The sequence below is a fragment of the Hippopotamus amphibius genome, chromosome 5 (genome assembly GCF_030028045.1).
Source record: "Hippopotamus amphibius kiboko isolate mHipAmp2 chromosome 5, mHipAmp2.hap2, whole genome shotgun sequence".
Lineage (NCBI taxonomy): Eukaryota > Metazoa > Chordata > Mammalia > Artiodactyla > Hippopotamidae > Hippopotamus > Hippopotamus amphibius.
The window spans coordinates 129,341,750-129,356,124 of NC_080190.1; the positions used below are offsets into that span (position 1 = coordinate 129,341,750).

Genomic DNA, 14,375 nt, shown 5'->3' on the forward strand with positions numbered 1-14,375 from the left:
TTTTTTTAATACCACCATTTCTACCTTTATAAAACTTTCTATTTTATAATAGTAATTTGATTATGTAATAATCAGAAAAGTGAAAACTATTGGAAAAAAAAATGGCTTCTGAATTCTTATCAAAGTGCACGTGTTCTACTTTTTGCCCTATTGTTGCTTGACACAAAATATACAAAACCATGGAAGTTGACCATGGAAAGTAAAAGCAATGGAATAAGTAGAAACTTGGGTTTTAATTTTTGGTATTTTAATACATATATATATATATGAGAGCATTTTGGTTATTTTTCAGTTTTGTACGTTTACTCATATTTCATATACACAATAATTATACTTTTATAAATATACTTCTTGTTGCAAGTAAGTGAAACCCTAAGAGTAATTATCAGTCCTGAATCTTAGACTAGCCCCCTATTTCATGCATAAAAAGCTCAGTGACTCTTTCTCAGGAATGCTATAAAAATGATTTTCACACTGCTTGAATCCTCTTCATTAGGAGTCACCTCTAGGTACTATTTCAGCTTTAAGACTGAAGACTTAATGAGGTAGGGACTTCCCTAGTGGTGCAGTCGTTAAGAATCCCCTACCAGTGCAGGGGACACGGGTTCAATCCCTGGTCTGGGAACATTCCTACATGCCGCAGAGCAACTAAGCCCATGCACCACAACTACTGAGCCCATGTACCATTAACTACTGAAGCCTGCGTGCTCTAGAGCCTGCAAGCCGCAACTACTGAGCCAGCGTGCTTCAGCTACTGAAGCCCACACACCTAGAGCCTGTGCTCTACAAGAGAAGCCACCACAATGAGAAGCCTGCACACCACAATGAAGAATAGCCCCTACTTGCAGCAACTAAGACCCAACACAGCCAAAAAAAAAAAGACTTAATGAGGTAACACTGCAAGATCCATGCTAGTATTGAATTTCCACTAAAAGTAATTGCATAAATCAAATACTGTTTGAAAGTGTTGGGGAAACTTGCTTTTTTGGTTGATGCCTTTGCAGCAATATAGGCTGTATGAAGTGTTTTAGACATTTTTCTTCTGAGTAATACAACAATTCCAGAGTCAATTTTTTTTTCTCTGTTGTTATGATACCTTCTAGATGAGGACTCTGTACCCAGAGGGAGAGCCTAATGAGGTTATTAGACAAACACTATTATCTCTTATAATAGTATAAGTACTAGACTGAAAAGTTACTTGACTACTGAAGACATAGTATATTTGATTTCAGTAAAAAGTTTGATATGAATTATTAAGATACTTTTGGGGACAAAATGAAAAAAAAAATTGTTTGACTGACCCTTCTGTTCCTACTAAAGAATAAATTTCACTCTGAAGGACAGAGTCTAGTAGATGTATCTGGGTTTTCTTATTTATTGATTTGAATAAGGACTTATATGACATGCTTAATCAATTTTTTAGTAATGCTGTGGACTGTGTTATGTCCCCCCGAATTCATATGTTGAAGTCCTAACCCCCAATATGATGGTATTTGGAGATGAGGCCTTTAGGAAAAAACTAGGTTTAGGTCATGTGAAGAGGTGCTGCTTCTTTCTTTCTGCTATGTGAAGACAAAGTGAGAAGATGGCTCTTTGCAAGCCAGGAAGAGGGCCCTCATCAGGAACCAAACTGGCCGGCTTCTTAATCTCAGACTTCCCAGTCTCCAGAACTATGAGAAATAAATTCCTGTGGTTTAAGCTATCCAGTCTATGGTATTTTGTTATGGCAGCCTGAGCTGACTAATGATACAGGTAACAGTGTTTGGAGGAATAGGTAATATGTTTAAGTGAAGTACATAATTATCAGCATTAATAATGACTGGATCAGATTCAGAAAGATTTTGTCACAATGAATTAACTGACCAGATTCAATATATCAGATAAGATTTAATATAAAACTTGGTGCTTAGATTTGTATAAAAAGTCTCCTACATAATAAAGAATGGAGAATATATCACTTAGAGTAGGCTTGGAAAAAGAATTTAGTTGTATGATATTGTTTATACTTTTCAAGCTAGAACACAGCTAAGAGCTGTTAAATTTTGGTATCACATACTAAAAGGAAAATTGGCAAGCTGTAGCAAATCATGAGGAGGGTGATCATAATGGTGGACAGTTTAAAAGTCATATTATATGATAATTTCCAGTTAGAATGGAGTAGCAGGGACATTTACCTTCCTGCCTGAAACAAATAAGAACCTGACAAAATATGAAACAATATTGTCAGGATTTTGGACATCAGGCAACAAATGACAATAATCTTGGAGAAGTTGGAAACAGATGAGCCCAATGATTGTCCCAGTTTACTACTAGGAGAGTTTCCAGGCCATTGTACAGCAGAGTATGAGGGTGGAGGAGAACCCAGGAGGAGACAGGTAGTCTCTCTAAGTTGAAGAGAAGGATCTGGAAGTCTGAAGAGGCTGAAGCACCTAGATTTCACATGGCAGAGTGCCAGAGAAAAGAAAGCCATACAAAGAGAGAGAGAGAGCCCAGGAAATCTGCACATATACAGAGTGTTAAGCTAAGTAAAGATTAGCATATGAGTGTAAGGAATCTACAGACACCAGAGAAATGATTAGAAGGAGCAATGCTAGGGACTACTCACACAAGGTTCCTGTTTCCATTAACCAGGGTGAAAGTTCCATGGTCCACAGAGCATCATGTAGCAACAAGTTTTTGCCCAATAGTGGGAATAAATTTCACAATATTGATTCTCCCAATCCAAGTACATGGTACATTTCTCCATCTGTTTGTCATCTTTGAAGGAAGTAGCATAGAAAAATATTTTGAATAGATAATTGCTAGACATTTTCCAAATGTGTTAAAAACTATAAAGTCACAGATCTAAGAAGCTCAGTAAACACCAAGCAAAAAAAAAAAAAAAAAAAAAAGTAAATAAAAAGAGCAGAATATGTTGGAAGGAAGAAACATCAAGGTCTAGCACAGTGAAATTGCTTAAAATCAATGGTAAAGAGGAAATCTCAAAAGCTTCTAGAGAAGAAAGAAAACATGTATGGAAGAACAATAAAGATGACAAAAAATTTTCTTGGAAACAATGCAAGCTAGATGACAGTGGAGCAATGTCTTTAAAGTACTAAAACAAAAAGAAAAACCAAAAAAAAAAAAAAACCCAAAACAAAAACAAAAACAAAAAACCAACAAAGAAAAAACCTGTCAACCTAAAATTCTACACCTAAAGGAAATATCTTTCAAAAACAAAGGCAAGATAAAACATATTTCAGATACATAAAGAATTCATCCAGCAAACGTGTGCTAGCAGAAATGTTAAAGGAAGTACTGCAGGCAGGAGAATCATACCAAATGAAAATCTGGAACTATCCAAGGAAAAATGAAGAATAGTGGAGTGGTAACTCTGTGGGTGAATATAAAAGACTTTTAAAATTATTTTGATGTCTTTAAAAGATAAGCAACTTTAAAGCAAAAAATAATATATTTTATTTTGGCATTTTAACACATGTAGACATAGATGTATGACAACTCTAGTACAAAGGAAAATGGAAGTATGCACTTGTAAGGTCCTTATACTAAATGTGAAGTGGTGTGCTATCATTTGAAGATAGACTTTAATAGTTAAAGATGTACATTATAAACTCTAAAGTGATCATCCAAATAAGTTATAGTTAATAAACTGACAAAGGATTATAATGGAATCATAAAAATAATCCAAAAGATGGTAATAAAAGGAAAAACTAAGGCACTGATGAGATAAATATAAAATAAATTACAAAATGATAAATTTAAACCCAACCACATCAATAACCACATAACATATACATGGTCTAAATACTGCAAATAAGGCAGAGATTGTCACACCGGATTACAAAAGCAAGACCCCACTCTATACTGCGTACAAGAAATCTACATCAAATATAAGTACATACAAATATTTAAACCTATTTCTTTTGCATGAGTGTTATTGTTCCTAGAAGTAGGACAGCTGAAGCAGCAGTTATAGATCCACAATCATGCACTTCTAAGGGAAGTGAATTTCTAGCACTGCATTAAATAATTCCCTCTTTTAGTATCATCAGATCTTCTCGAGTCATGCTGTGTCCCCAGCCATAATTTATTTTACTCTCTGGTTATCAATTGTTGGTCAGAAATGAGAAGGGGCTTTTACTAATCCTCAGTGAACTGCTGTTCTTTATTGTTTCCTTCCTTTCTTTTTTCTCCCTCTCCTCTTCCCTCTCTCCTTCCCCTCCTTCCTTCCTTCCTTTTTCAGTTCAGGCTGCTATAACAAAAGCATCATAGACTGGGTGGCTTGAACAACAGATATTTATTTCTCACTTTTCTGAAGAGTTGGAAGCCCAAGATCAAGGCACTAAGAGATTCTGTGTCTGGTGAGGACCCTCTTCCTGCCTTGTAGATTGCCACCTTCTTACTGTATCCTCACATGGCTGAGAGAAGAAGCTCTAGTCTGTTTCTCTTTTTATAAAGACACTAATCCCAGTGTGGTCTCCACCCTCATGACCTTGTATGAAACTAGTTACTTCACAAAAGCCCCACCTTCTAATACCATCTCACTGGTTACTAGGGTTTCAACATAAGAATACTGGGGGGACACAAACATACAGTCCATGACATCTCTGTCCTCCCTCCTTCCCCGCTTCCTTCCCTTCTTTTTCTTTGAAAATGCCTTGAATACTTGTAAAACATGCATTTGAAAGTACAAGTGATTCTTTTCCTTAGGCATTTTTTACTTCACTAGATCTATCTCCTTTTGACCCCTATTATGAGTCAAAATGCGGCACAGAATATAAAATAATGGCAGAAGGAAAAACATGTTAAAGAAACAGACTGGCAAGTGTTATTAAATCCAAAGAAATCAAAGTAAGTTACATTAACAATCAGCTCTGAGAGCACAGGATTTTGCTCACTCTGCTCTATTGGTTGGCCTGTCATGAGGAAAATATTAACTGCACTATTCAGGACTGTAATTGACATATATGTGCATCCACATTTAAATGTAGCAGTATTTCTAAAATGAACAGCATCATAAAAAAATCAGAGCTTTTTGAGGATAGCACTAAATGAAATAGTCCTGAAGGGTTGTTATGTGTTACAGGGATTAGGATAAAGACTAAAGAGTAGGCATTTTAAATAGCAGATCTTGGCTCAATAATTAGGGGAAAATGTTCTAACAGTTAGAATGTCTGAAAATTGGAATAAGCTATTTTTCTAAGCTTGTCAGTTACAATCATCGGAAGATTTAAAACATACGTTAGATTCAGGGCTGTGTCAGCCTATATGACATTTTAGGTAAATTGGGAAAAAGGTACCCTATCTAATGGATGACTTAAAAATTGCTCCCTCTGTGTTGATGTATCTCCATGCCAGTTACATGACTTAGTAGAACATGGATTCAGTTTCAGCTACTACTTACTTACTTAGATGGGAACGTTTTGCAGTGTCCTCTTGTTAGAAATGCTGTAGATCAACACCCTGAAATAGGCTTGAGTTTGGAGTTAATGCCCTCTGAGATTTATGAGTCTACATTTCCAAGGTGTCCTGGTCTCCACATAGACCACATTCAAAGAAGTGTAATGTCATCATCAAAAGTAATTTGAGAAGAATTTCAGATTTACTAATGTCTCTCAAAAACTATTCAATGTGATCCAGTTTATAGTGCACACATTTCTTAAAATGTTTTTCTTCAACATTTTTCTTCATTTACACCTGGCTCAATTCCCTCATTTTTCATAACTGCTCCAGAGTATTTTTGCTCTCACACACTAACCCTCTTGAAACTCTCTCTGAAACCCCCAGTCCATGAGATTTTCTCTCTTTTGTCTCCTCTTTTTCTTCTTCTGCAGTTAGTCTAGTTTTTCCTCTCTATGTTCTTCAGATTCTATACTATAAGGAAAAGGAATTGTGTTGAAAAGGATCGAATTTTCCTTAAATTATGAAAGAATAGGGAGAAGTTGAGCAAGTAAAGACAAAATCTCTCCTTACTTTTCCTACTACTATCTCTAACTCTTTCTAACTCTACCTATTTTCCTGATTCTTTAACAGCACAGTCTGGAAGCTACGCTAAGATAGGTTAAATGATTCTTTGGTAATTTCAAGAGTAGGGACGTTCATGTGTTAATACTTACTGAGTGGATCCTGTGCCTGCAGAACCTTCCATTACATCCTGAGGAAGGAGGCAAAGCAAGCTGTGACTAATCCCTACTCACAAGGAATTTACAATCTCATGAACCAGACAGATAAAATCACATGCAATAAATTTCAAGGAAGAAAATCAATAGACAGTGAAAATGACTACAGTTGTATACCCATGAATAGCCTAAGAGTTACCTGGATTTTGGGTGTACAGCGAGAACTGAACTGTGGGGAAGCCAGGGAAATTTTCATGGAAGAGGTAGGTATTGAGTTAATGTTTAGACAAGGGAAAAAAAAACATAGAACTAGGGAAATTAGTACAGATAAACTGAAGAGTTAGTGTACAGCAGATAGTGAGTATACTAATCTGCTAGAACACAGGGTCTAGGCAAGGTGGAAAGATTTTTTCTCAGTGGTAATGCAGCTCTCCGTCCTCTGAGGTCCCATAACACTTGTTGTGTGACTTGATTGTTAATTTATCCTAGTCTACCTTTTTCTATTTCCTTCATTAAAGAACCCCTAGAAAATAGACATCTTCCCCTCCCCCATTCTTCTATTGCATTTCACACAGTCTAGCAAAATGTGATTGATCAATAAATACTTGCTGATTTAAATAGAGTTGATGGGTAGTTAAGTCAAAGGAGGGATAGAGGAGTGGAGAAAGGGTCACATGCTTGTGCTAATGAGTTTAAGGGTAATATTAGAAATCACTGGAAGTGCAAACATGTCAGGGTTGTGATCAAAATATTTTAGGAAGAAGAATTTTTCTGTTGTTCCACATGGGAGGTCGATAATAAGTTCATCTCTTTATTTGTATGGTTATTGCCTAGACATTTGAGAAGAGATGTCTTATATAGCTGATATGTAGTACTAAACTTTAAGCTAATTTTAGCCTTTGAAACTTTTGAATAACTACATTTAGTCTTGGACTTCATGGGCTGGGTAAAGTGCTCTAAGAATCTCATGGGTATGAATAAATTTCTCCACCAAAGAGTTTTTGGTATTGCTGATTATAATCAATCAATCCTATGCTTGATACCATGCTTTGGAGTGAGATTTTGGCATATTTTAAATAATGTCTAAGCACATGGAGTTGGAAGAAAACCTGGAGCTGGAATTCCAGATTTATACTTAAAAAAATATTTTAAGGAAAGATTTACTCTTTTATGAATTTTTTTTTGTTTGTTTTTTTTAATTGAGAGACTACAGAACTATTTTATCAAACATTTCTTTTCCCTCCTGGCCTTAGGATGTTTTAGAGCAATTGCTGGCACTAATATGCTTAGATATTTCTCTATAGATTCATCTTCAATTCTAAAAATTCTATTCTTGTGAATTATTTGTTATTAACATTTAACACAAAGGGATTTTTTAAAAAATAATTGAAATTACACAAATCATAGCTGTTGATTGGTGATTTCACTATTTAAGCTTTCAATTATTTTTCTCATTTTGTTAACGTGGATTTGAATTTTTGACCTAGATATGTTTTGGAAAAATCTTTAGTGTTAATTTTGATTATAAAACTAATAATACTCAGTTTATATATAGCGTCTGAATTTATTTGCTTATGTAATGGGTGGAGTATATAAAACTCAGATTGCCGTTTGTGAAGAAAATGCAACATAGGATCTCTATTAAAGGTGGATTTATTTATCTGATGAATCTACCTCTCAAACCAAAAGAATAGAGCTAAAATACTACAACTGAGTCTCTTATAGGGCTTCATATCTAAACTAATGAAAGGTTCATAAGGTTAGCATATGTAAACAATTGGAAAAATACAAAGCAAATTCTATTCTGTACATATGAATGAAGTGTACATATATTGCTACGTATTTAGGATTCATTGGACTTATAAAAAGAAAGGTATTTTTGCACAGATAGAAAACTTGTGTTATAAAATGTAACATCTTTTCTAAAATAGAGAAACCCCCAAAAAGTCATTTGAAAAAGAGGGCAGAATTATAAAAAATGTTGAGGACACTTCAAACAATTGTATGAACCATATGTTATTCCTCAGAAATTTCAGTTACAATAGTACCAGTGTGAGAATTATATGACTTGGAAAAATAGAGAAAACTGAATGAACAAATCAGAGACAGGGAAGAACTGTTGCCACAATTGTTCATTGTATACTTATTTGCTTAGCCCGTGAAATGAAATTTCACTTTGTTTATGAGAACTGGCTATTCTCTTCCCAGACTGGGCAGTGGTTGTCTGAATGTTTCTGTATGAATGAAAATCTCGTCTCCCAGGGGAAAAACAAAAAAAGATAAGGACATTTAGCCTCTCATGTTTCTGAATATTTTAGAACTGACAGTTGTTTGATATATTGAAAATATATACTTCCCAAAGAAGTAAATCTAGATTCTCTGGATACATTTTGCATGAAAAACCTCTCTGGCGGTTTTACGATTTTGCATAGCTTGTAGGGTGAGATGGAATAGCTGAATGCTTCCTTGTTTCATTAGCATAACCCAGCCCACTTCCAACACACGCCCAGAACTACCTCATTAGCCACTGGGATTTAAGCCAAAACATAAGACTACAGTGAATATAAGGGGAATTACTGGCGACAGAGCTCTACACCAACATTACTCTGAATCCATTACTTTTCTAAGGTCAGAAAAATATTACACTAACAGAAACTATTTCTCCATCTCGTTCAAATAACAACTCAAGGTTTTGATCTGTATCTTTTATCTAGAATAATTAGCTGTACCGTGATAAGACATACAGCCTGGCTACGTATATTTAAGTGCTATCTCCCTCCCTCTCTCTCTCTTTTATTGATTTATTTTCTGGATAGCTTTGACTTTGTAAACCACGGACGAGTTGGAGTCTGGCATTGAAAGGAGGCGTTCTGTAAAGATTTTTTTTTCTTGTTTAGAGAAGTTTACTTCTACAAGAGGTAACCTGAAAATGACAGGGGCAAAGAGAAAAAAGAAAAGTGTGCTCTGGAGCAAGATGCATACTCCCCATTATGAAGACTTTAAACAGTGGTGTAGAAGGCGGCTGCCTATTTTGGAATGGGCAACACACTACAATATGAAAGAAAACTTGCTTCCAGACACTGTGTCTGGGATAATGCTGGCAGTTCAACAGGTGACACAAGGTAATGTACTACATTTGATTTTCCTGTTTTATGCAGAATAGATATCACTTTGCTTTCTTGGAAGAGTATTGTGACCTAAGATCTACTAATGAAATGGGTTTTAATTAACTTTGGGTGAATAAACACATTGAATATCTGTATGCAAAAGTTTTCCTAGGTTGTTTTTTTGTTTTTGTTTTTTGCTATTTTTTGATAGCTGTTAAGCATCGAACCAATTTTTTAATGGCATTATATATTTGCAGTAATTGTGGGAGAATAAGTTTTTATAGTTTGACCTTGCTGATACAGTTTCCTACTTAAGCTGAATCAAGCTATAATATATCTCCTGGCTTGAACAAATCATTTGTAAACCTAATTAGCAGCATATAATTACCTGTTATAGCCTTGAGAGTTGCTATAAGCAAGGAATAGACCTTTCTGTACATAAAAGAGGCTTTTTGCCAAGATCATTATTTGCAAAGAGAATCCTGTATGTCCTTAGAGCTTACGTTTTTGCATGCCGATTTAGTTGTGTATCACATTACATACTGTTTTTGTTTCTCAGTAAGAAATTTAAACTGGTGAGAAGTCTGATTTTAACTTTCCCAAAGCAGAGTATAAATGATATTCTGGACTTAGATAGGTGTTTCTCTTGGTGAAAGCTGTTAGGTAACTAGTGTGCCTACAGTGTATGAGCATGTGTGTGTTTTGTGTGTGTATTTTCCTTAAAGGTACATTCACTGTATTTTTAAAAGCTAATTCGGGTAACAATTTTCTACCTGTACCAAGAAAAGGAACTGATTTTTCAGCCTTGAGAATTTGTAAAATGTTCCTTGGCACAGACTATGTAGATTTATATTTTTTTTGCAGTTTTACTACCTCCCTGGCTTGAACTATTATTCATATCGTTAAATTATAAGCACTTTTCTAATTGAATTATTCTGTAGCTGGAACAAACTGGTTTGTGTGTTTGTGTTTTAGTATGATTAGGAAAATCTGCACTGGTGGCTTTACTTTAAGATCCATAATGCTATCATACTTTCTGGGATTCCATTTTCCTGAATAGTCTTCTGTTATATTTTTAATGACTGTTTTACCAAAAGCAAAGCACAGTAGTCTTTCATAGAAATGCAAAGTGAAAAACAGGTTAGGGCGTTTTTTTAGAATGTCTTTATTCAACTTTAAATTCAAAATGAGACACTATCATGGATTTTAAAACTAAGATGATGAGCTTACAGGGGCTTTTTTACCAGATAGTTTCAGTATATTTTATAAATTTGTTTTGTTTTAATTTATTGTAAAGTGAAAGAGAAATATATGTTTAAAAATAATTTGTTTTTTCATCTTCGGGAAATATCAATTTAATAAGAAAATTTGAGGAAATGGTAAAGATACCTGTGATACATCATTATCATTATCATTTATGTGTCTTTGGTAGTTAATTGTATAGCTTTTCTTTGGGTATAGATATTGAAGGGTTTTGAGTTATTAGTTATGCATTTCATTTGTTATGAAGAAATACATTGGCCAGCCCCAGACTGATGAGAAGTACAAAGCTTACTCAGCCCTTGTGTCTTGGAAGTTAGGATCTGGCTCTTGGTTCTCTTGGAAGGCTCCCAGTGATTGGGCAAGGAAGGCTACGCTGCTAGAAAGAACTTAAAGGTTTTTGTTGGTGTATGGAAAGACTAATCCTAAAAGGAACTTATTCTTTAAAAACAATTCTTCCAAACTTTCTCATGCTTACCCACTGTGAGTAAATATCATAAGCTACCATTTGTTGTAAGGGGCTTTGTGCTAAATCCCTTATATACATTATCTTACCCTATCCCAACAAAATCCCAAGTGATAGACTTCCTCCATTTTCCATATGAGAAAGTGGAAGCTTAGACAAGTAAATATTTTCCCCTGGACCTCCTACCTGTTAAGTGGCAGAGTCAGGACTTTATTCCAAAGCCTAACACTCAACATTTTACGCTTTATACTTTACACTGACAAAATAACTAGACTTTTTCATAATACCAATGTTATTAGTAATAGAAGGTATTTCTTTGGAAAGACATGTATATCCTTTCCTTTAAATTACCTTTACATTTAGTTTTCCCCCTCTAGTTTTTAGACTCAAAGGCAGAGTCACAAGGGGAATAACTGTAGTAGAACATGGAGCAAGGAAGGCATTTAGATATCATTACCTTCTATTTGTGTGAATACAGTACTGGCAATCATTATCAATTCCATTTCTTTAGGAAAAATTGGAAGAAAGAAGGGGTAATTTTTGCTCTTGTATCATAATGCAAAAAGTAGAAACAAATACCTTCTTTTACTCTACCAGTCTTTGAAGCAGCTTTTCAGTTATTCAACATAGTTGAATTATGTGAAATCATTGAATTCAATGTTTTCTAACCTACAAATACGAAAAATTATATAATTCAACCCAGTAGTTGTTTTTAATTCTCCTTTCTCTAGAAATGCATTTAAAATTACGGTTAATGGAAACTAACATTTGAGTCTTTTCTGTGTGTCAGATACCAATGAGCTATTTTAAATTACTGTATTAAAGATTTCCCAGTTGTTAAATATAGACACTTGTTAGTCGTCATCATAACTGATTCCTCTGTAGGATTTTCTGTGTTGACTATACTCTTTCTAAAACCATTTCTTCTCTTGGGCTTTAGACACTGCCCTTCTGTTTACCTTCTACTACTTCTCTAGCCTTCTCTTATTATGAGCCTTTGCAGATTTTGCTTCCTACTCTATCTACGTCTTAGTGTCCTGGAGACTCAAACCCTGGGCCTTCTTCTCTGAAAATGCCTTAGGCTATTTCATCTGCATAAGAAGCTCTAATCACTATCACTGTACTAATGAAACTTTCTTCTTGAGATCCACATACTCAAGTCTACAAACCTAGAAGCTCCTAAAAGACTTCAAAATGCAACATTAGTCTTTTAAAAGAAGCAAAACGAATGAAACCACCATCCTAACCAGAATTATAACAATAAATAATAACAGTAATTTTTAGACATAAAAGAACACGACATATATACAAAGCTAAGGTTCACAGAGGATAAATAACTTGCTTAAAGTCACCCAGTTAGAAGAGATAGGAATTTAACCCAAGTAGTCTGGCTGCAGGGACTATGCTCTTACCTTTATACCAGACTTTATACCAGACTACCTCCCATAGAGTCTCAAGTCATTCTCAACTCTTCCCTCTCTTTAGCTACTCTACCCACTAGTGTACAGTCAGCCACCAAGTTCCGTTGTTTCTATTCCTTAGACATCTTTCCAACCTAGTAATCTTCTTCGTGTCCCCGGCTACTGCCCTAGTTTACTAAACTATTGAATTCATCATCTTGTGGGTCTTCATTCTCTACTCTGCCTCCTCTTGTAGGCCATTCCATGCTGTAGCCGGAATGATCATAAAAATCTACACATATCAATTCCCTGTTCAGAATTCTTCAATAACTCTCTGTTTTCTTTAGGGTAAAAGCCCTATTCTTCAGAATAATCTATTAGATCATTAATAATCCGGGCCCCTTAATACAAAGGTCTACTTGAAGAGACCTTTCCTCTGAGAATCCCTTCCAATCTCCTGGGAAAGATGTATATTTTCTTACCTCCTACTCCCTTTGTACTTTTTTACATGTCTCTATGATAGGCCCTAACAGATTGTATTGTAATCTTTTGGTACAACTCTTTGTGCACTGGTGGGTAAGCTTTGGAAAGAATGTCTTAATCTTTATATTCTTGCTGACTTGTATATTACCTGGTGACTAAACATAGGTTTTCAGTAAATATTTCTTGATATCATTAAATAAATAATTTAGCTCCTGAAGTCTCTGACTGTTCTATGGTAATATGCTGTCACTCTAGGAAGGAAATTAAATTTAAATTAATTCTTATGTTTTCAAAATAAATGTAATAAAGATATTGATAGTGAAAATGGATAAAAATATGGGTAATTAATTTCTTCCAATTCTCCTTACTTTCCTGAATTTATAAACTTGTATCCCTCCAGACAAATCTGGTAAAAGATTCGTCTGTATTTCCTTTGTCCCAGTGTTTAATTTTTTCTACAGCCAACATTAACCCATCTGTATAGTTCATATGAAAACCTAGATGTCTGGCTTCTCTTGAAAAAGGGAAACACATGGCCGTAAGGGGCCCACATTCCCATGTGGTAATAACCTGCTGGCTCCTCCTGTGCACAGGGCATGTGCTTTGTATTTTGCCACAGTTGCCACCATTCACACATCTGCTGCCACCCTTCCTCCTAGTATCCCTATTACCTCCCTATCGCTTTGAGTGTCTGAATTCATCTCCCCTGACAAGACACTTCCTAACATGTTTTGTTGAAATGCCTTGAACTCATTCTTGAATAAAGCCTTTAAGAGAGAGTACATAAAAATTAGGTTCTTAGCTTACATCCACAGAACCTTCAGGTCTGTGAACCTGCATTAATATATTCTAGTATACTTCGTTTCTTTATAATTCTATGTATTTTCTGTTACTTCTTTTAAGAAAGTATTCTAGGAAGGAGTTCATAGTATACCAGACTGCTAAAGGGGTCCCTAAAGTAAATATTTACTCCCCAAAGTAAATGTCAATGTGCTCATTTCAGAGAAAAAAAGAAAGGGAACTTTAGATCATTCTTTCACCATGTTCAAGTATTTCTTAGAAACGATTTGTGTTTTTTAAATATTAAAAACATTTGGAAGCTCTTATTACTAACATCAGGTGAAAACCATTATACCTGGCATCTAACACAATGTTCTTTAACCGACATATTGTAGACCCTCACTACAGAATGTAGTTTGAAGATGAACAAGCATTCTAGAGAATGTCATTGACTTAACATGTCGTCAACATGGTTGGCAAATTAAGCAGTATAAGACTCAGAGTATTTAGTTCACATTCTACCCTGGATGACCACTTGTGGGAAATATTTTCTTTTTTTTCAATCTGAAAACTCAAGCATTGAGACAGGGTGAAGACTGAAAATGCATGATTTGCCATATAAGTACCTAATACACTGAGGAGGAATCTGAGAATGTTTTGACTTGCATTCCAAGGGATCACCTAGAATTTTTGTTGCCAACCCATGAAAATTTTATGCTGCTGTAGGGTTGCCTAGTGTTATAACCACAGTGTTCTGGGC

At 35.1% G+C, this 14,375-nt stretch overlaps 1 protein-coding gene across 1 annotated transcript in view; it reads left to right on the top strand.

Annotated features, from left to right (window-relative positions):
• The window catches only part of SLC26A7 (solute carrier family 26 member 7), a 308,511-nt gene that overhangs the window by 138,315 nt on the left and 155,821 nt on the right, over positions 1-14,375 (top strand). The window contains exon 3 of the mRNA XM_057734289.1: positions 9,017-9,241. Coding sequence (XP_057590272.1) covers positions 9,049-9,241 — 193 coding nt within the window. The 5' untranslated portion in view covers positions 9,017-9,048. The remainder of the gene's footprint in view (positions 1-9,016; positions 9,242-14,375) is intronic.